Source organism: Micropterus salmoides, unplaced genomic scaffold, assembly GCF_014851395.1.
Source record: "Micropterus salmoides isolate LMB-PRFRI ecotype aquatic unplaced genomic scaffold, ASM1485139v1 Ms_hic_scaffold_11, whole genome shotgun sequence".
NCBI classification, from domain to species: Eukaryota; Metazoa; Chordata; class Actinopteri; order Centrarchiformes; family Centrarchidae; genus Micropterus; species Micropterus salmoides.
In genome coordinates, this window is record NW_024040152.1 from 21424228 (window position 1) to 21447812 (window position 23585).

The 23585-nt window shown below is 40.2% G+C and overlaps 2 protein-coding genes across 3 annotated transcripts in view; both read left to right on the top strand.

The window, feature by feature from the left end:
- deptor (DEP domain containing MTOR-interacting protein) overlaps positions 1-7354 on the top strand; it is a 34357-nt gene extending 27003 nt beyond the window's left edge. For both annotated transcript variants that reach the window (XM_038711834.1, XM_038711835.1), the window contains exon 10: positions 3981-7354. In XM_038711834.1, coding sequence (XP_038567762.1) covers positions 3981-4103 — 123 coding nt within the window. In that variant the 3' untranslated portion in view covers positions 4104-7354. The remainder of the gene's footprint in view (positions 1-3980) is intronic.
- An 8817-nt stretch (positions 7355-16171) lies between these two features.
- LOC119897844 (collagen alpha-1(XIV) chain-like) overlaps positions 16172-23585 on the top strand; it is a 151233-nt gene continuing 143819 nt past the window's right edge. Inside the window, 2 exon segments of the mRNA XM_038711836.1 lie at positions 16172-16374; positions 18071-18186. Of these exon segments, the coding sequence (XP_038567764.1) occupies positions 18093-18186 (94 nt within the window). The 5' untranslated portion in view covers positions 16172-16374; positions 18071-18092.

Genomic DNA, 23585 nt, shown 5'->3' on the forward strand with positions numbered 1-23585 from the left:
GGGACAGGAGCAGAGAGAAGCTGTAAAAGCAGTAAAAGTGTTGAAGGTGGGAAACGGGGTAATTGTGGCTCTGCTGCCACAACTGGCATGGAGTTATTTAAGCAGAGTGGCAGCAAGGAATCCTGGGAATGCAAAGCACAGCAACTTAAACCGCAGCATGGAGAGGGAGGATAGAGGAAGGGCTGAATAAAAAAGGCAGCAGAAGCCAGAATGAGGAGCACAGAAAGACATCACTTGGAGGAGAGAGTTGGGAAAGGAAAGTTATTAAGCAAATAAAAAAAAGTGTTGGTTGTGTTTTTAAAAGGTAGTAAGCATTGCTAACATGCTGTGGAGACATTTGAAGTGAACATTGAGGTTTTTCTGGAGGCATAAAGTAAAATGGCTTTGAATCGTCTGCCAAGTGTCCAATATGTCAGTTTTAATAATAACCCAAAGGTTTATTTTACCCTTTAAAAAAACATGACAATCTGTGGAAGAACGTTGCTGACTAAGTAAAGGACAGGATGTTAACTCTGAGTGATGTTAGCGAGAAGACACACGAGCAGAAGAGCGATGAGTGTGGAGGATGAGGAAGGAGGCAGGGGTAGAGGAGCTTAAGTATGAGCACTGAAAGAGGAAACGGTCAGTGGAAATAATATCACTTCTGCTTTGGTTTCGGTCAACTCTCATATTTTATCACCATGGAGATATATTCGCAGTGTGCAGAAGTGTGTGTGCTACAGCATCGGCAGTTTATCTGTGAGTTGTTCATAGCACTCCCTGTAGTTCCTAGAAGGTTAGCCCTGTTCCACTTCACCTGAGTGGTTTTATTGATGTGTAACTAGGCAGGATCGCAATCTGGTAGAGGGAATGCCGTGCTGTGAGGTGCTGGCACTGAGATCCAGGCAAAAGGCCAAATGAGAAACTTACACCTCTTGACCTCAGTGGGGGAGGTAGTAAAAAGCATCATGAAGCTTTTCTCACTTCTCATCATACACTCGCGCTTTCAGGCACTGTATCTCTGTCAGACACACACATCAGCACTGTCCTGGCCATAATGGTACCAAGTACTTATACTCCTGTTAGAGTGATTTGTAATGCCCTTTCATAAAACAGCCTCCATCAAAGATTTTGATCCTTGAAAATGAACATTTAAAGGTATGAATGTTAGATGAATCAGGAATTGCAGCCTGAATACACTTATACTACGTGTAAAATCATTTATAGGGATATTTAATAACATCTTAAGTATATTGAAGACACACAATTATGACTAGTTGAGACATAAAGTACAAAATCCAATAGTCTGTTAAAAGAAAAGTTTGACATTTTACGAAAAACTCTTATGTGTATAATGTGTTAGTTAGTGAGCTGTAAACCAGGCAGACACTGTGTGGATTAAGCCAGATTTTAACTCTGAATTTGTAGCCCCAAATAATTTTAAGGCCGGGACAAATTTCTGCTGAAAGTTTTTGTTCAGTTCGAGGGAGCCTGATTAATTGCACATATTATTATCGCTCTGGCTCTGATTGGATTTAGAGCATGTTGGAAATTTTGCTCAGCTGTCTTGTAGGTCAAGCAGTTCCACGGTCTGATTTCTCACATGGCTACTGTAAAAACATCCTTTACAAACTGTAGTGAGCGTGGTTTAAGGTTATTGGGAGTTGTATTTTACATTGTGTGGCTACGCTGGTCTTGACTGAGACTGTGCTGTGATTTAAAGCTGAGTTCGCTGCACAACAGACAGACCATAAAGTTCCATCTTTCCGACACTCTGTGGCTCCATATTTTTCCTTTTATTCTTCTTGCTTTCCGTTAATAGAAGCCTTGCACAAAGTAATGCTGTTTTTCTCTTTTTGGCAACATTCTTGAGGATGCGGCCATCTTCTTTAAATAAACTTTATTGTAACTGTCAATGGACAACACTGATTGTGATCGGTTCCGTCTTTATGTTCAGCATCAGTGTTTTGCTGTACAGAAAGGCCAATTAAAATGTCTAGTGTGAGTTAATACTGCCTTTTTTGGAGAGGAGCAGGCTAGCTCTTTCCTCCGTCTTCCATGCTAAACTAAGCTAACCGTCTTCTTGCTCTAGCTTCGTACTTAACTGTCAGAGCGGTGCGAGTGATGTCAATATTATCATTTCATTCTTGGTAAAAAAAAAAACAACATATTTTCCTAAATGTCAAACTATGTCTTTAAAACACCAAACCAACCAGGGAACCCTGCCGTCTGTTTTTCAATTTACTTAGTTAATCCACAGCCTGAAAGCAGAGAAGAACCAGTGGAAGAGAAGAGTGGGGGAGGTGTTGGAAGAGAGTAAAAAGAAGTTGAAAGGAAAGGTGGAACGGAGAGAGAAATGGATAGAAGTGGAGAAAAAGACTCCAGGTCCAGAGTACTTTGAGTATATAGGCTGCAAAGGTTTAGATGTGATTACAATGAGAGTCTAAAATTCCTCTGCAGCATTAAGAGTCTGGGATTTTTTTCCTTCCCTCTATCACTCTTAATCTCTCTTTCCCCCCTTATTCCCGCTTCCTATTTTGATCTCTTTCCTGAAACCTTTAGGACGACCTAGTTACCTCTTTCTGCATGTATTCACTATTCTTGTTTTCATATGTAAGTAAGTTTATGTAAGGAACAGGCATGGTTGCTCCCTGTAACATGTTTCCTGAGTTAATGGCCCATGAAACACATCTGTACCTGCAACAGTCACGTTGTTGATTTATAGGCAACATAAATGCCTAAATGATTATGTGCTTTTGTTCTCCCTGGCATGCATCAAACCTTTTTCGCATCTTGCAGAGCTTTTGGAAAACTTTTGGGAGCCAGTGAATTGGGAGTGTGTGTGTGAGTGTGCACCTGTAATAGCTTACCAAAAAATAAAAATAAAACCCACAGCGGCAGCAGCAGAAACGCCAGCATCATGTTGCAAGAGCAGCAGCCAGAAGGCAGCTCAGAGAACAAGCCTTATCTCTATCGGTGCTGCCAAGTTGGTGGTAAATAACGATAAGGGAGGTGGGGTACAGACGTGAAAGGAGAGTGATTAGAGCGTGGCTGTCATGTTGTACCTGGTGTAATTTATGTCAGGCAACACTATCAGTGTATACCTGTTTCTCTGTACTGTTGGAGCTTTGAGTATGTTGTCTGTGTTGTCTACCTGGTGTTTTGGGTTTGTCGGCTGCACTGTGAGTGAACAAATTTTTTTTAAAGGAAAATGCTGAAATTGTGACTTTTGTACATCAAACATTCACCCTCTGCCTATTTAAAATGTATAGTTTTTCTGTGCTACAACACAACCTAACCGTTCTGTGGTAAAATACAATACCTGGGGCAACAATAAATATTTAGGCATAACTTTATGCAATGCGCAAAAACCTGAAATAATAAGTTCTTTTTGACATATAGTTTGACATTTTGGGAAGTATGCTTATGTGCATTTGTACACTCTTATCCCTTTGCAAGTCAACCGGTGGAGACTTAACCTACTGTAATAAACAAGATAAAATCTGTTAATTAGTGACGTTAGAGCTGCTGGTATGTAGATTTAGTTTTCTTTGAAGAAAGCCAGGCTAGCTGTTTCCCCATTTCCATTCTTTGTGCTAAGCTAAGCTAACCATCTGTAAGAACATCTTGCCAAGAAAGCTAATTAGCATAAACATCTCCCCTCACAGGCCCTAGTTATATTATTACATATTTCCAAACAGATTTTCAGCTGTTATAAATTAGCAAAAACCTGTTGACACACAGACTGGAGCTTTCAAGGCTCTTGCAGCTTGGGAGCTTCAGGACAGTTGAAGTCTGTTTAGATTCACAGGAGTTGCAATAAAGACCCGGAAGTTAAAAAAAAACACTAAAATGTCCTTAGAAACTTCTCCAACCGCTCCATGCAATCTTGTACTCCTGTTAGGCTCCATTTTAACGTTCTCATTTGATTGGTGTGAAAGTGGAGAGCATTACAGCCACAGCATAATTCGTCTCTCCCCTCATTGTCCATCTTTCTTCAGGTGTGCCAATTTGTGGTGTCGGTGAATGGACTGAACGTCCTCTCTCAGGACTACCGGACCGTCAGCAGCCTGATCCTAACTGGACCCAGGACAATCGTCATGGAGGTGATGGAGGAGGCATAGGTTTGAAGAGAGCAATCCTTCATAGAAGAATAGTGCAGGAATGACGTGGGGGGGAGCTAGAAGGTTTAGTACTTGACCTCAAAACCACAGCGACAACTTGAAACGCAACTGACACTGTCTCTGTTTCAGCATTGTTTGGACAAGATGGACGACTGAGAGACTGAATGGGTTTAAGAATGTGGGGATTCAAGTCAAGTCTGTGATTCAGCCTGTTGACAAAACATACAGGTTGTACCTCATTTTTTTCATGGGAAACAGCTCAGGAGCCACCCCTTCTACAGATGCCTCATTCTTAATGAGGAGGCCCCAGACTTTATGTGTGGAACAAGAAGACCCACATTCACTGTTTTTGCTTGAGTTTTGAACCAGAACTGAATCATGAATCCGTGTCTGAAAATGATGAGTAGTGTTTAAGGGACGTCCAAGGATGAGCGATAAAGTTAAAAAGTAGGAGATAAAGTAGAGATAAAACTGTAATAATAAGGAAGAGTATTTCATGCCGACACATCCCGTGACCCTTCCCCCAGTTAGTTTCCAACCGTGGCTCAACACTGTTCTCTGCTGGAAAAGACAGGAAGACACACATAGACAGGAGCATTTCTACCACAACTACATAAATCACAAGGTTTCAGGGTGTTTAATTGTGTTTCCCCTTGTTTGGGGAACCACTGTGTTAAATAGAAAACATTCTACCCTTGTTGTGTGAAAGCAATAACTATATGTAGCTGCTAGGAATTAGTTAGTTTACATAATAAAAATGCAGTGATAAACTCTACGTGACATTAACAGGCACAATGTATATAGAAAAGTTATGAAATACTTTACGCACAAACAACATCTAAGAACATCTTTGTGAATAATTGTTTTTTAAATTACTCCCAATCTCAATTAGTATATTTTAGTATTTTGTGTTTTTTTTTTACCAGGAACTCCCACAGTGACATAAGATGTCATTATTTGTAAGAGTTTGTTTAAAAGAATAAGAACCCAGAGAGTAAATCTTGTTCTCAGCTCTAAAATACTATTAGGAAATGGAAAGTGTTGCATTTATTGCCTAAAAGACAAAAAAAATTAAACACACCATATCAGTGGCAATGCCAAATAAGTCCTAAACTATGATTCGAGTCATGTTACGCTATCCAGATTTAATTTGGAAACTTACAAGATTTTATTGTAGCGAACAGCAGATACAGTTGACCTTAAATATAGAAAATGTATCTATATATTCTTTGATGTTTGAAGAACATTAAAGGGATAGAATGAGTGTTTAAGCTCTTAATTTACAAAAGCACTTTTATTATTATATATATATATATATATATATATATATATATATACTACTAAATTGAACTTGCCTCCAATGTTCTGGAGTAGCAGCAGAAAACAAGCACAAACTTTTGTAATTATTTTTTAATTAATTTTATTGAAATGACCCTAAAAGTTGGGAAATTTAGGGTTAGGGGTTAGGGTTAGCCTCTCTACTTACCAGGCTGTGCGCACTCAGCCCGTGCACTTACTTGGCATGAAAATGTGTTTTAGGGGAGTGGCTTTTAAAGGGAGGTGTGAAGGAAGGGGGTGGGATTTTTTTGGTTGGATACTTAAAAAATCAACCTTTTCTCACTAGTTTCTCCGAGTGGCCAACCCCAGCTTTAAAAGAAAATCCCCTTTTGAGTTAAAGCAGGCTTGAGGTTAAGATAAATTGCTGTGTACATCATTAGCCTCCAAAATAATAACATCTGAATTAAATATATGTTTACAGATCGTGCCATCATGTGCTTAGACATACTAGCATGAGAATATCACATTTAAAACTTCATGATAATAAAAAGAAGAGCATGATAAGTGATGACATTGCTCACACAGTATGTGTCAGTAGTCCATGGTTGATTCCTGAGTAAATACGTTTATTTTTGTTTGTTATTGTTTGTTTTAGTCCAAACAACACTGCCTGGTTTGTAGGAGGTGTACTGGGTTTAGTCCTGAAGTGAAATTATTACTTAAAAACTTAATACAAATGCAGTACACTGAACTTTTTCTATTCAAGATGAGCAAATATTCAAGAAATCCTTATTGCCAAAAGTAGAATTAACACATACTGTATATCACAGTAAACTGCCTCCAAGTGAGTTATTCAGTGTAAATCTGATTAATTTTTTTCAATGTGCTTTGATGTTGCTTTGATGTTGTAAGCAGTGAAATGCATGATTCCCTGTAAATCTGTGTTTATGTAGCATTAGCTTCTAATCCAAAGCGCTTCTTCGGTCTGTTGACTTGTAGGACTGAGTTATCTGACAAATCATTTCAGAGGTAAAGTATATTTGAGTCTTAAGAAGTCTGTTTCCACTTTCAGGAGAAACAGAACAGAACAAAACCTCCTCAGTGGTGTAAATAAGAAGTTTAAGAAATTGTTATAGAATATTTTAGAGGTAAGTAGACACTGGCGATGTTCTCTGGTTGACTCTGCCACATTCATGACATTTTGTTTTAAGTTGCTGATCTCAAAACTGATGTTGTTGGATGATGCCATACAATGTTAATACAGTTCATGTAAAGTTCATGGATATTTTATTGGGAGGGTTTGCTGTGTTTGGTGACCCCGGCCCATTTTCAGACACATATTTCAATATTCTTTGATACTTGGAAGTTTGAAACTTTTGTTCCTCACTGCCATTCAGCAGGTAAACACGACAACACGGACTGTTCAGCATTAACCCTGAAAGCCTTTGCCTTAATACCTTATTTCGCTGCTAATCACAGTTGGTGGTCATCTAAACTGTTCTGTTCCCATCTCTTTTACCTCTGACTTTCTGCATTTAAAGTGCTCGTTGCTCCAGGCAATCATGCGTCAGTTCTATTGACAATCAGTGTTTCATGGACACCACCTTTAAATAGCACCACAGCGTTTTTTTTGTTTTTTTTTAAAGCAATGGTTAGACAGAATGTATTTTACCACCATCTTCTTCATTCTGCTGTTCATAGTGTCATTTTTATACTTCAACTTTAATGATTGGTTCGTTCAGTTAAAGGGATTCTTCACTTTATGTTCACCTCGTGAGGCCAGAGTGAGTGGCTCAGCAAGTACACCTGTGTGTTTAGTTTCTCCGCTATCAGAGATTGAATGTTGGGTTTGACGACGATATAAGCTCACAGTACCACAGTCTGTTTTTGACAAAGCAGCTATAGCTCATTTGATGTTCAGATGTATAAAACAGTTGATTAAGTGTTTAATAAACAAACTGATTCTACTCTGAGCTTGTGATCTCTTCCTCCCTAGTTGACATGTGACTAATCACATTTTGGCTTTTGAGTCTAGTGCAAGTTTAGTCCATAAGTGTGCTGAAAACACAAAAGCAGGCATTTTATTTAATTAGTAATAATAATATATATATTATATTATAGAAATAATTACTGCACACATGAAAAAGAAAAAAAAAAGTTGTTTTCAATCAATTAATTAATTTTTATTTCCTTCCTCTTGTGAAATACTGGATACTCTTACCTGTGCAGGCCTATAAAAACCCTTCATAGCACATCAGAAAAGGGAGAACTGTTTGAAATGCTCATGTCCACAATAAGGCCATACTAAACCTGTGGTGAGGGGTCACAAGTAGACATCTGAAACAGTAAACTGACTGCTGCATGTTGTCACTAACCACATGGGGTAAGACATAGCCTACTTTGTAAATTCCCTGGTTTTACTCCCCTCATATATTTTCCAAAAGTTAAATATAATGGTATAACGTCTCCCCTTTTGGATGTACTACCACAAATATACCAGCAGGTGGTACTGTTATACTGTAGCACACAGTCAGTACTTTATTTTCCAGATTTTAACACTCAGTCTATTTTGACCTGCTCTTATCTCATCGTTAATTTATTTTTGTGGTGGTGACATTACTAACTGCGCAGCTGGATGATCTTAACTCTCCGACCACTCTCCAGGTTTCTCTGGACTGACGTTACATATATATCTGTCTGTCTGTGTTTCAAATCACTGTACAGCATGATAAACACACACAGGAAATTAGAAACTGTCTAGCGCGCACACACACACGCACACACACACACACACACACACATGCACACAGAGCGATTGCCTGATGGACTTATTTGCTTGAAGAAGAAAGATATGAAGGTATCTCATTTAAACCACAAGTAATTCAACTGATAACAAAAGTGTTTATTTAACAGAAAAAGTACAAAGCAGCAAACAATACTTGCTGCTTGTAGGTTTCTAATGTTAAATTAAATCATTCAAAGTTGGGTTGAAAACAAATGTGTAGCAAACAGTAAAGATGTTTTTGGAGGAGTTGTGAGCATTTTTATTAGCCAATTTTGTTCTATTCATGGGCCCTTAGAGGGTAATGTGTTGATACAGCGTGATGTAGCTCGCCGCATACAGAATCATACTGCCAAAGTTACTGTAGGTTCCAATTCCAACTGGGCCCAACACACGCTAAAAATGTACATGCTCAGAGAAGCCTGGGATGAAAGCATTCACCAAATGGCATATTTTATAAGGTCATATTAAGGTTTGAAAAGCCCAATTGGTCCAATTAAAACAACACCAATGCAGGCGGCACAAGCCAAGATCAAGTAATTAATATACATATAAAAAGAAAATTTCTCTCATCACATTGACAGAAGCCAAAATGAGAGCGTTAAGGAAAAATATAAGGGGACCTGAAAGCAGGTGGATGGTTTTGGAGTGTTAGAAAAGGGCAAAGAAAAGTTTCTATCATTTTTCATCATTTCTATCCTGACTCCCCTTAATTATGATTAAATGTGACGGAAATTCTCTCAGGGCCAAATTGGATTTAAATTAATGAATTTTATCAAACTTTCAAACCTGAAATAAAGTTTCACCAAAATTTTCATCTTGTGTCTTTGTTGCAAAGCTCAAGAATTTCCCGTTCAGGTTGTTCCAGGAAAAATTTGATAGATGTGAAATACTGTTTTTACATTTTACACTGTATGTGTGAACAGTACTTTAAGGAGCCTTGGTCAATTACGTTCCCTGTTAACAGGCTGTCAATGATTGCAGAAGACTTTCTCAGAGAGAGAATTTCTCAGAGGATCAAAATTTTTTTATTTTTTTATCAAAATAAACCATACTTATATTAATGCTGGGTGATATGAAATGTATGCTTTCATGCTATTATACTTTCATAAACTTTTTTTTTATCATGTCATACATTACATTATGACAGAACAAATAATGTAACACCAGATAAATGAAATAAGATTCACTGGAACACAATATTCTTAAGTTTAATTACATTTTTGACACAGAGTGCAAATAATTGCAACTGCTGCCTTGATTAAATAAAGGTTATCAGTGTTATCATATGTGGGAAATATGGAGCTTTTTGAATATTACCCAGAGAAGAAAAGAAATGAAAAGGAAAGAAAAGAAAAGAAAAAAGAAAAGACTTACGTAGTTGAAGAGGAGAAATGTTTCAGTGCCTACTCAGGTTGATGGACTGAATGCCTTTGAGGCATGATTACAGTGTTTTCAAATGAATTGTCTCCTGTCCTCCACCTTCCTCCCCACAGGCGAGGAGCTCAGGACGAGTCACAGCAAGCAAAATCGTTAGTCACCTGCCAAATGCTTCTTGGACTGTGGCTGCCAGCTCTGTGAATTTGGCTAGCTACTCTGGCAGGAAGTCACCTTTTGTTCAACAAGCATTTGCTTCTCACCAACTAAGTGGTGGGACTGGGAGTTACAAATAATTTAGTACTGTATGGCTTATGGCACGCTATTTTACAGGACCTGATAAGGTTCAGGTCATGAGTGAAAAAAGTCTAGTTTAGTGAGAGGTTTTTTTAAAAAGAAAAGTTGCTTCATCCAATAATTTTATCAATGTAGCCTACCACATATTTAGACATTTGATCCCAAAGTATTGGACATATGTACATTTTTATCTGATGATTCATCCCCTGGGAATCGTGAATGGCTGCAACACATTACATGACAATCCATCCAGTAGTTGTTGAGATATTTCAGTCTGGACCAAAGTGGTGGGCTGACCGACAGACCCACAAACTATCATTGCTGTCTGTAGAATCATGTTCCTGACAAATGGCAGATGAAAAAACGTCATTGTGTGCAACCTTGATGGCTCTAGTGAATGCACTGTGCATGTTAAAGATACCTTTTGTCATAAGTACCTAAACATCTGCCTGTCACTTTAAATGGGGTTTTAAATAAACTACTGTATTTTTCTGAAAAAATCGCCTCCATGCATCCTACCACTGAAATGTTGCATAATGTGTCTGTGTGCATAATGACCTTAAGAGCTGTCAGGTTAGCAGTGCTCTGGGAAAGACAGGTCTGATACCAGATGACACGGCGGCTAATAACTGTGACTAGTTGGACTAATCAGTAGGCTGTGGTCACTTCAGTCTGCTGCTGCCCTCATATTAACCTGCTGCTTGTTATTAACAGGGCACTCAAGAGCAGACTGTGTGTGTTGGTGTGTGTGTCCAGCAGAAAAAAGGTTGAAATTCACAACATTAGGTGTTTGTCAGTGTGCCTGAGTTCATGTGTATGAGTGTGTATGCATACCCTTTTATGAAACTCTATTTGAACTTGTCCGGGTATTTTGCTTGAGCTTACAAGGCAGACAAACCATGTTTCTTCTGCCCATTTGAATGCAGCTCATTGTGTGTGCGTGAATGACACAGTGATCTCAGTTGTCTGTCACCGTGGCAGAGTGCTGAGCCCCACACCTCGGGTCTTAAAAAATGTAGGGCAGGGGGCTTTAGGGCTGTGTGTGTGTGTGTTAAAGGAAAAGAGAGCAAAAAGTTTCAGAGGCCTTTGTTTAAATGTAATATTGAGTGTGTTTGCAGATTGCATATTTTTGTCACTGTGTGTGTTTGTGTGTGTGTGTGTGTGTGTATGTGCGTGGACATGTATTGCTAAAAATTGCTATAAATCTGTTTACACAGTCGCGTTGTGGGTACTAGTCTAAGATAAAACGCAAGTCCCCATAACGTAAATCACTACATTTTAGGGAGAAGACTTGGCTTAAGATTAGGTTATGGTTAGGTTAGAAGAGCGATGGACTACATCCCAATGAAGTCTATGGTGCACAGGCACAAATTGAAATCTACATAAAATTCATCTAGTGATAAAACATCTTATCAAAATAAAACTAAGTAGTAAGGGTTAGGGTTAGAGTTAGGCAAGTGGTGGTTATGCTTACGGTAAGTCTCCAGGAAATCAATATAGTCAATGTAATGTCCTCTGAAGTAACACAAACACAACTGCATGTGTATATCTGTGTGTGTGTGTGTGTCTGTGTGCGCAAGTGATCCTGTTTCCTGGGAGAAATCCTCTGCTGCAGAGGAAATTATGCTGTCTATGTTTGTCAAAGCAACAATGGCTTTGACAAACAACAGCTTGTTTGTAGTAATTGTAGGCAGGAAGAGGAAATACAATAGGCGGTGGTGGAGTTTGATCATTTTTACTATTACAATATGTTGGTCCAGTGCAAACACCGGTGGAAGGACTGCTTATCACCGACGAGGCCACCAAAGTCAAGAAAACAGTGGATCAGGGGAGCAGTTATGTGGATTATCAAGTTAAAGCTTCCTGGCTAAGGAGCTGTAGAAAAAAAAAAAAAATTACATCTTGAAGAAAAAACATGTGCATACAGTTTTAAGTTTTTAAGAAAAGAAAAAAAGAATTTGTGTTTTGTGTGTGTAACACTTCTGTAAACCTTCTCAGTGTCAGACTGAGTATAATTGGCTGTCAACGTTTTAAATTTTTATCCATACTATCTCGCCACAAAGCCCTCTGTTGGTGAACCATCCAGGTTTTATAAATGTGAGATCTGAATGCACGTACAGTTAGAGACTGCATACATTCCTCTAATTCCTGATGTGTATAATACGTACAGTTGTTGAAGGTGAAAACTAAGATCCCCTACTCCATGTCACTACACTTGTATGCAGACTTTTATGTTGGTGTTTTTGGGGAGATTTGACTTATTCTTTTTTTACTTTAGTATTAAACAGTTCTTGTATGTATGACAGTAATGCTAAACTCCATCAGAGTCTAATATGATGACTAGGAAGGAAGAGTACCTGCAGTAAACAGGTATTTGTTTCAGTGCAATGACTTTAAAAACTTCATGAAGCTTCACAGATGGACCATATGGCGCCCAGCTAAATGACCCGCAGATCAACTCTACCGTGTGACTGATGCATTTATTCAACAGAGCCACAGTTGGGATGGACAACTATGGTGGAAAGTAGACAGAAGGGGGATGAACAGATTAGGAGTAGGGTGGAAAGGAGAGAAAGAGGGAGAGAATGAAAATAATGAAGAAATTAAATAATAAAGGGGGACAGATAAAGAGGGGAACAGAGGGAGGACATCAAGAGAAATTACCAGATGACAAAAAAATGGAAAGGGGACATGCAGGGAAGACAGCAGCATGGTTCAACCACAGGGCATGTCATTAGGTCTGTCGGCCTGTGCGTCCGTAGAGACGAGTTGTCAATCAAAATCCACCTGGGACTGCAGCAACTCAGAATACAAAGTTAAACCAAAAATTTAAACATTATCCCTCATATAACTTCTAGTTTCAAGCAAGCACACACTAACTTTACTGCTTTTCCAGAGAGCACAACTAGCTGAGATTAATTGGTTTTAATGAAATTAAAGAAATTATGTTATTAAACATGCATAATTAGAATTTAGTTAAGGGATCACTAATTATTAGGCCTACAACTCATCCTGAGGAGGGCCTGAATGTATCAAATACCATCCAACAGTTGTTGGAGTTTTCCAGCTAGATGAAAGGTACGGAGATCACCAATGATACCAGTAAAGTCTGTACCCAATCCATCAAGTACACGCTGATATTTCACATGATTTGTGAAAACTTCTAGTAGTGCCACAAGACAATTATCACCAAAGTCACCATGATTTATCCTCTGGACACCATGAACGTCTATACTGAATTTCATGGCAATAGTTTTTGAGAAATGTTAACATCATGGTGGCGCTAGTGGAAAGTCTGGGAATCACTAAAGTCAGATGGCTTCATCCTCTGGGGACCATGAATGTATTTTACAAACTTTCATGGCAAGCCAGTGAATAGTTATTTTATTCTGCAAAGTGGTGGACCAACAGACACTGCTGTCTTTGATACGTGGCTAAAAAGTTGTTGAAAAGTGGTGCAGCTGTTGAAAAGTGATGCAGCTCGGAAAGATAGTCCTTATATTTAATTGTGTATTGGACTGGACAAAAAACTGAATTTATTGAAATACAGATATTGTGAATCTGTTACCGTCCAAAATGAACTCACATCTCAGTTTTCAAAAAATGTCTATATAAATTTCTAAAAACTGATGCACAACCAATGACTAATCAAATTAAATAGGACAAACAACATACAAAATGGTGAAGAAAATACATGAGCTGATGTTTAAAAATATGATAATATTATTATATTTATCGTTATCATTATTATTTATCTTGATACAGAATTTAGGTCATAACATCCGGTCCTAATTGTGTACACTCACTGTGGGCACTTCCAGACACAAAGGGGCACACACTGTCTGCATCTGCTGTACTGTTTGATTGGTGTGTGTGGTCTACCACAAAAGGGCAACTGATGAATGGACGACAGAAGGACAGGAAGGCAGGAAGAGGCTGAAGGAAGAAAGAGGAGGAAGGAGGGAGGAGGACAGAGAATCCTTATCCACTTGATTATAGTGTTGATGGCATCTGGACAGTTGTTTGGCTAAGGCGTGTGCATGTGTGTATATGTGTGTGTGTGTGCATGTGTGTGTGTGCCTCAGGGACACACCTGGAGTCCAGCTATTTGCGTTTCAACTCAGCCAGCCACTGGCACATTTTACCAGCCTCTGTTTCCCAGGACTCCCATTCTTCTCCCCTCAGGGCAAGTCAAAAAGTCTCTTCAAAAGTAGAGGAGCTGAGTGCATAAACAGGATTACAAAGTGCACTTTTTCGAAGCCCAGTAGAAAAAAGCACTGGTGTTGATCAATTCATATAATGCTCATTTAGCTAAGAAATCTGACATTTTGGCACATAGACTACGCTGATTTGCTTCTTCTGACTCTGCCTAACTCCCAGCTAACTTTTAATCCAAAAATGGGCAAAGAGTGGAGTTAGCAGTAAGCTAGTGGCTAGCCACTTAGCATTTAGCCACCTGGGATTGCATCCAATTGGCCATGCTCTTAATTATGCACAACCTTAAACCTTAATATAAATTTAGCCTTTTCTACCAGGCTGTAAACATTTCTGCTGTAAAGTTGGACATTTTAACATGGCTGTTTATGGAGACTGACTCGCTTTTGGAGTCAGCCTCAAATGGCCATTTGAGGAACTGCAGTTTGGCACCCCATATAGACTTCAAAAACGGTTCATTTTAAAGGGGCCATGCAGGCGCGTGGGAAGACATTTTGGCTTAGGGGTGCTGCAGAGTAGAAATGCGGGCATGCGGTGTAGGGAGTAACGTGTTACAAAAGTAACGCAATTATCGAATGTATTGCTTTTTGCTGTAACACAGTTATGCCATGTGTAGTTTTCAGCAGTTTAGCTGTGAGGTTTCAGATTGCAACTACTACCTTCCCAAGCGGTGTGCTTGTGCTTGAACTCATGACCGACCAGATTCTGACACAGAGACCAAAACAATGCTTCACACAACATGCTGGAAACATAAGTAAACTCCCACTGCAACATCGCAGTTTTATTTATATTCAGCTTGACGTTGACCTAATCCATGCTCGATGTATGACAATGTAACATTGACTGCATTTAGCCGAAGTCGGTATTAGCTCTCTTGCCAATAACTAAGCTATTTGTGTATCTTTCACCACAGGCTCAGCTATGTCAGCACAGCTTGACACAATACCAGTGGTATTCAGGATAGTAATATGGATCACGTTAGCTGTTGAAGTAGTGTAGCAAGGAATACAATTATGCTGAGTATTTTGCACCGGATAATGTTAGAAACTGGTCTGTGTTAGCCAGCGAGCTAATGTTAAATAACTTGAGCCAAGTAAAGCACAAAATCACAATATACTTCACTGTTAGTTTACCTGTCCAATTGGAGGAAAGGCAACTCTGGATCGGTTATGTCCAAAACAAAGTGGAGGTCTCTCCGTGACTCAAGCCTTCCGACATGAACATGTTGTCTTTTGACCTGAGGCTTCAACACATGAAACATTAGCCTACTGTTTATTTTTACTGTTTGTGTTGGTGTCTTTGTTGTGATGGGGGCCGGTCTTTTTTGGTGTTAGCGGATTCCAGTTTGTTAGATATGGTGTTGTTGCTGTGTGTACAGTTCAGAATCAGTAGGCAAGAGGCTCAGCAGCATGCATGAATATCACAGGCTAGTAATCCAATGGATTTTGCAAAAAGTCCTACCGGATTTTATTCACATGGAGAGAGGCCTACAAGCCTTATGTGAGGTTACCACCCCTTCTCAACCCAATTAAAAAGTGATACATTTTATTTAAAAAACTAGCCTACAATAGCCTAGACCTTTTAAAAGGTTTGATATTGAACCAGATTTTCTAAATCTAACATTTGGGTAAAAATCCTATTTTAAAATTCCATGGCTTTACAGCTATAATCAGATAGTTTCTACTTTTGTAAATCTAACTTTCAGCTGAGGTGACAACCTGTGTCATTGTGCCTTTAACATCAGAGCTCGCAGAGCAGCAGGGCATGGACAGACACCTGCTCTGAGCGCACTGAGCCATGATTTGCAGACAGACTTTTTTTCCACAAATCAAACACACAAAAGACGAGTTCCAGCAATGACCATGTGGCTCCTTTAAAGCCGATTCCGGATATGTCCCCACGACAAGTCCCGTCGTGATCACGCACATGAAGGGCCCCGAGGGGCTGGAGCCGAATTGAAAACTGCAGGTTGGCGGCGGAGGTTTTTGCGCAGCAGCACTCTCTCTCTCTCTCTCTCTCTCTCTCTCTCTCTCTCTCTCTCTCTCTCTCTCTACGGGATGAACTGGGAAAAAGGGAAGGGTTGGGACAGGGAGGAATAGCTGGAGGGAGGGATTGCTGAATAACGAGCAGAGAAACACCCACTCCGGACTGACCGAATTGTATCTGGAGAGACGGAGTGAGAGAAAGAAAAGGAGGGAGAGGAAGAGTAAGAAGAAAGAGGACCCCGTTGGGAGGCAGCAAAAGCAGCAGCAGCAGACTTTGGTGTTCAGAGGATTTGTTCCTTTGGGGATAAAGGGACGCTTTGAATTGATGACTGGAGAGGTATGAACGGTGATTCCATTCATAGTGCGTGTGTGTGAGTGAGTCGCTCTCAGGTGTGCGGCGCTGGAGCGTTTCATCGCAACGACTTCATTGGACTAAATCTGATAGTTTGAACCACATCTGGCTGAGAAACTTAATTCAAACCAGTCAGCAGCACATTGAAATTATCACTGATGACAAAATCTTGACTATGCCGTCAGTGAATCAAACTTGTGCAGTCTCATGGGCAGGTGGAAAAATGGTTTCAGAATAAAAAATATATGTAGTATGTTTTGTTTAGCTAAAGACAGTTTTCTAATAGAATAAGTGTCCTGTTTTTTCCTTTGCCTTTAAACATGTTTGCTCTTGGCTGTTGCGTGCGTGCGAGGGTCGTCTGTGATGTTGTAGGCCTACTGTCATGAATTGCATTTGAGTATGTGTGCAAACATTTCACAAATAGCCTTAAAACATTAAACACGGAGACTGCTTAATTTTAACGAGGGCTGCGCCTTTACCCTGGTTTTCATTAACCAATTAACCAGCTGCAAAGTTGTCCTTTTGGAGTGGAAATGGAAAACTGAAGACAAGGGAAACTTTTTGGCCTAATGTGACTTAAATTTGGCTGCAGTTTAATGTGCGTTTATGTTTCAGCGTGAACATCAGACGAGTGAAGAGAGAGACATTTTTAATTGAACCTCACTCTGAAACTGTCTAATCTCGATTTAGTGAGATCAACTCTCATTGTGTGTGTGTGTGTGTGTGTGTGTGTGTGTGTGTGTGTACATTAATTATTTGTGTGTGTGACACTAAAATAATTTCCGTTCCTTCTCATTTCCCTCTCCATGTCCTGAAGTAGATCTATGAAAAAAAAATCAATCCTATTTCCTGGAGTATTTTCAGCGTATCATCGCGCATTGTCATATTTCTGGTGTCTGAATTGAAGGAGCTGGCCATTCTTTCAATGCCACGGGGTTACCTCCACATCAGAGAATGACTCAATCATGAAACAACTTTTGTTGCACGTGCTGTTTTATTCATACGACTGTCAGCGCACGCGCGCATGTGCGTGTTCCCCCAGGAGGGAGAAATGATAAGACGCCTGTGTCCATCCTCAGTGTGTGTATAATGAGTGGCAGACTGGAGAGGAGGTGGAAAGGTGGTGAAGGAGGAGAGGAAGAAGAGAGGGTGCAGAGAACATAAATTGAAGGGTGAAAGGATAAGGGGGGAGAAGAGGAGAGGAGCTGTAGTGTTTGCTCTTGTGGTTGGACAATGGGACTCATGAAATGTTCTCCTGCTGGTCTGTCAATCAAACTGCTTTCTCCCTGTCTGTCTATCACTCCTCTATCCTTCCTTTGTCAGCTCTTTTGCTCATTTCTCTTCCCTTCCCTCAAACAAAGTCCTCACTGTTTTGCCCTCGGATTGCTCTGTGTAGGCGGGAGGCTCGGCCACTGCTCTGTGGTCAGTCTAAACGGTCAGACTACTGCTCTGTAATTGTATCAAACTGGATATTAGACAGGAAGAGCTGGTGCCAGATCACCTCCTTGGGGCCGTGGGGGCAAGGTGGGTCTTCTTGACTCACAGTGCCCCTCTGCAGCTGAATGGCATTCATGACGCTGAAAGACAGTTAATGACACAGGAAGCGTCCTGTGTGTCATTAACTGCGTTTTTTCTGTCTTTTTCTCAACATAATCTAATAATCTTTCTTCTGTCTGTGCAGGTCTAGGCTGCTGATTGTGAGGATGTTGTCAGATGGGCAGATTAGGTGGTGTATGTGGGCTCCACTGGTGTTACTGGCCCTTGTTTCGCATTTCCCCAGTAAGGCACAGGGTCAAGGTAAGTACTCTTTTCCTCTTCTATAATCCTCTCTCTGCTCTCACCCTCCCATCCCACATCCATCCCCTCTTTCTCTCTTTCCCCGTGTCCAAGCGAGCTTCTCTGCCCCCCTCCCGCCCCGTCCAACATCCATCTTTGCTTTAAAGTCTTCCTCCACTTCCCACCTTGGCCATCCAAACTCTTCCCATCTGCCTTCATCCCTCTCTTCTCTCCTTCCTTCCCACAAGCTTCTACCCTCAGTTCTCTGCACTCCTTTCTCTCTCTCCACATCCTTCTCCCTTCCCTCATCTGACCTCTCTGTGTCCTCCCGTCCCTGTTTTCACATCATTCTTCCCTCTGCCGTCTCACTGTTTGATGTGCAGGCTCAGTCCCATCAGATTGTATCACGCTCATGATCATATCACCTCCATATCATCATGCCATTTCACTATGGCAGCATGGCAACGCTTGCAACCCAGCTGCCGATGCTGCCACGCTTCAGAGGGGTTTTAATAAATGTGTTGTAACGGTGCGCTTCAAGCAGCGATGATTTGCTGCGCAACGTGTCGCACAATATATATCGCTCCAATGTGCTTCGCAATCAAACTCACCTCAGCAAAGCTGATTTAATCAAACCGAGTCTCATCAGAACGTGGGCTGTTGTCTGTTTTGTGCAATGTTTTTGGTCATGATGTGACAAATCTGGATTCACTCTGAACAACTGCACACTTGAGTTCCAGCTGAACGTACTGCATGTTAATATGTCATCATGTGCATTATTAGCACATGTTAATATGGAACAGATGTGTTTTTTTCTGAATGAGACTCGGTTAGTCTGACACTCTTCCTGCTGCTCCTCTCTAATCTTTTAAAACAGATATTGGCTTCAGACCTAAAGCCAAACTGCAAAAATCTTTTTTTATCATGTGATCAGAGGTCAGGTGATTTAGATGTTGGATGTTATTTTTTCAACTACAGCTGTAGGATGCTTTGACTGAGAAGCTTATTCCAACAAACGAATCCAAGAGCTCTTTTCCGAATCTTATGACTGCAGTGAATGTGTGTGTGCAACTACGTGTGTGTGTAGTGCATGAGTTCATGGTACTGTGTATTTGCAATTGGCAGCCCATGACATGCAGAGGGTCAGACCTCCTGTAGGATCTGGATCTGGATAGAGATCATATGAAAATGACCCCAAGGGACACTTAAACATTTAGCTAGCCCTGCTTTGTGTGTGTGTGTGTGTGTGTGTGTGTGTGTATGTGTCTTTGTGTAGCTCACATTCCTTTCAGGATGTGGAGTTTGAGGTGCAGGGAAGCAGCAAGTCTTCTTTAAAGGAACACTACACACAGATGTCAAATTTATTTTCTCTTTCTGAAGTTGTTGGTGAAAATCAATAATCTACATGACATAGTTCTTTTATTGATCTGTTTTTACAGCAAAATTAAAAAGAAATTCCACTCTAAAAAATAATGTATTTTATTACAGTGCTCTTTTAGAGGTTGGTTTTTGTTTGGAGTAAATTTTTGCTTTAAAACCTGAATGAATCAATGTGGGGCAGCTTTGTGTTTATACCAGTGGAAGTCCTTACTAAACAGTGAATGATTGAAACAAAACGAGGGCATTTCTATTTTCTTCTGTCTTTCTCCTACCCGCAATTTAGTGCTCACACTTTACACCTTCCTTTTCATTTCTTTTTAACATTCATTTCCAGTTTTCATCAGCAGTTCTGTAGGTCATGTTTTTCATTGCAGGCAGACAGAAATGGGAGGTGAGACAGAAGTGTGGCAGCATAAATTAGGCTGAGACTTGATCGCAGTGAATCACAGCAGAACGCTGATGACCTCCCAGACACTATGGGAGCGTGCCCTGCTCAATCCTTTCATTAGGGAGCATGTGATAGCCATTAATTTTTGCCTGCTCTGTCCCCGGTAAGCTGCAACATCTGGTCAGATGGGATTTGAGCTTAAGGATTAGTGTGTGTTCTACCCACGGAGGATGTTTGTATACAACAGAAATGTCTGGATATCGTCAGGAACTCCCACGACCAAAGAGTGGGTCAGTCCGGGAAGGGTTTTTTTCTCTGCAAGAAATGGCTAATGTAGCAAATGATCTGGCATTCACACCTAATTAGTAATATTTAAGATTATTTAAGTCCGAGGATATTTTAATTGGTGCATAATTGCATCCTAATCAAGAAATCAATCAGTCCTTAGACAAAACCATTAATATGTTAATCTTGCATTAGGTATTGTAGGGAAAACTAATTATATTGGTTCACTGGGAAGATTAAGTTGTCTGATGCTAACAGACCAGTGTTTAGCAGGTACATTTAACCAGGCAATGGCCTGACCTGATGGTAGCGCTAGAAGAAAGGAACTTATCTACGGACCATGAATATATATGTAGTAAATTTCATGGCAATCCATTGAATAGTTGATATTTCCCTCAAAACCAAAAATATCAACCTCATGGTGGCACTAGAGGAAAACTCAGGAGATCAACAAAGTCATTAGAATCCATCCACTGGAGACAATGTGTGTCTGGACATAATTTCATGACAATCCATCCTATAGTTGTTGAGACAGTTGTCCTGTGAAATACAAACTTGGACTTGGCGCTAAATAAAAAATCAGGGGATCACCAAATTAAGAGACACACTGCCAACCTCAGAGATTCGCCACTTACATAGCTTAAAAAAATTATCCTCTGTAGCATTATATTCCCTCCTAAACATCTTTACTAATGCTATATTACTGTACTGTATATGAATAAATGATTTAGGGGACAGTGTGTGGACACAGCATACACACGAAGCTTCAGCTACACCAGATCTTTGCTGGTCTATCTGACCTGATACTGTTCTTAGTGCAGAGAGTGAGCAGTGTGCAGCACAGTGGATTGTCGTTGTTGTTTTTTTCTCTGGCTGTTACTTTGGCCTCGAAACATATTCAAAAGCTAATGTAAACCTGACCTGACCTGGCCCATTGTGTTGCTGTTCCCAATGCAGTAGTGTCAAAAGCAGGATAGATTGAGGAAAGATGCCTGTTGGTGGAAGTTTGCCACTGTTACATCTGAACCCAAAAGAGAAGAGTGGTCATGCCTCATTGTTCATTAAGCATTTATTTTTATAAATAGCCCTGTTCCCTGATGAGTCAGTAGGTGTGTGTATGTGTGTGTGTGCGTGCTTACTGTGTGCATAGTTAATTATTGTAATTGATTTTGCTGATTGGATGACAGCCCTAGGCCAATACTGTGCTTCATGACACATCACAATACATTATGTGCTTGAGAACACATTTACAAAGATGTGACACTTTTGTGTCTCTAGATGTGTGTGTGTGTGTGAATGCGAGTGTGTGTAGTAAGAGGTCAGCCTGGTAAATTAGTATGTGTGAAAGTGTTAGCCAATAATTTCAGTTATAATGAACAGGGAGAGAAGCCAATGATGAGAAATCATTTATTCATAAACAAAAGAGAAGATGAGATAGAACAACCTGTTTAGAATTTAAAAACTGCTAAATTATCCAAACCCAGACTGCTGTCACCACGCGACTCTGCTGCTGTTGATGGTAATCCAGCTTGTCATAATGATCAGCCACTTTGGACTAAATGGGGCACTGAATCGTTGGAAATGTGAGTTGTAGGAGGGTCTCTAATTGTGCCCTGTTATTGTGAGAGCATGTAGATAATATCCTGTGATTGTAAATAAACAAAATTAACTTTAATTAATGCGAAAATGAGCTGATGAAGATTTTTTGTGGAAATATGAGGCCTGATACAAACAAAAGGGCTGCACAATGTATAATATCACTCTATCCACTGTGGATATCCAGTTCACTCTACATCCAATATGCATGGATATGCCACATTACACAGTATGGGTACCACAGTGTGGAACAGTGAGCGTCTGGTGAAGTAGTGGTCTGAAAACCATGAAATAGGCTATGAGCGTTTTGCAACATAGCCATGCTTCCCAGAATCACAGAGTGGAGCAGTGTGCAGAGCCTGAAGTGACTCGAGGTTAAGCAGATATTGTATTACAAGGTTGTGAATTGGCTACTTGGGTCCTGGTTGTCCTGAAACAACCAATAGAAATTGCCATAGTGGTAAGAAAATGACACTTGTTTAAACTGAAACTTAACTTGTTGCTGCAGTTTTCTGGAATCATGTAATCTGAGTTTATAACATATTGGGTAATCATAATGTCTTCCATATTTGATCCCAAGCTTAAAGAAACTAAATACTATAATAAACTATGTCTGTATAATATATATATATATATATATATTATATATATAAATATCAGGCTTTAAAGGATAACTTTATTTGAAAATGGGCTGTGGCAGAATAAGAGACTAGTGAATTTAATATTTAATTATTGCTTAAAGTCAATCAACTCCGGCTGAATTAACCTAGTATTTTATGGTGATATTTTTTTCACCGTTGGCAGGCAGGCAGAATGTTATGGCTTCCCTCACCAGACTGCACGACTGGACGGATCATCCAACACACTCTTCATATTCAACCAGTCCTTAAGAGAGATTTCACACTCACACACTCGCAGACACACTCACACGCAATGCAGCACAGAGATAAGGGGAGAGAGAAAAAAAAAGCAGTGGCATCTAAGCATCTGGCAGCGCGTCTCAAGAGCTAATATGAAGCCACTACAGGAGTGGAGTTTAGGGGTGCAGAAGAGGAGAAGATAGGAGAGAAGAGTGAAGAGTGTTTAAACCTAAGGATGAGAAGACGAGACGTGATGAAAGAGTGGAGTGTTCCACAAGAGCAGCAGAGGCAATAAAGAAAGAGCGGAGAGGTGGAAAGAAAAATGCCAGAGTGGATTTGAGTTAAGTGCTATCTCGGTGAGCAGAGTAGTTCTTGTACCAACAAGACGCCGGCCACATCAAATGACGCGTGCTGTAGCGCTGAATTGGCACCAAACACAGACACTTCCTCCATCTCCCTCATGTACAGTATAGTAGCTATCTTGTGGTGACAGTGTAAGCCAGCAGTTGTCATCCATACTCCGTATTAGTGGAGCTACTGAAGCCTGAGTAGTAATTGTGGAGTCAGTACAGGGCTAATCTGCAGAGAGGGGGAGGAAAACTGGGAATTAAAACGATGGAAGAATGAACCGGATGTGTAGGACAGAAGATGAAGCAGAGGAAGAATCAAAGTAGAGAGAAATACAGTGTAGGAAAAAAGTGGAAAAGAGATGACTAAATAAAGGAGACAATGGGAGGAGAAAATGGATGGGAAGAGGAGGATGAGGGCATGAGAAAGATAATGGGAATGAGAAGATAGAAAGAAGTGAGAAAGGGCTAGAGAGGTGAGGAAAGAGGCAACTGGCAAAGAAAAGAGAGAATGAGAAAAGCCAGAAAGCTCAGAAGAGACAAAGGAAATACATGAGGCGAAAC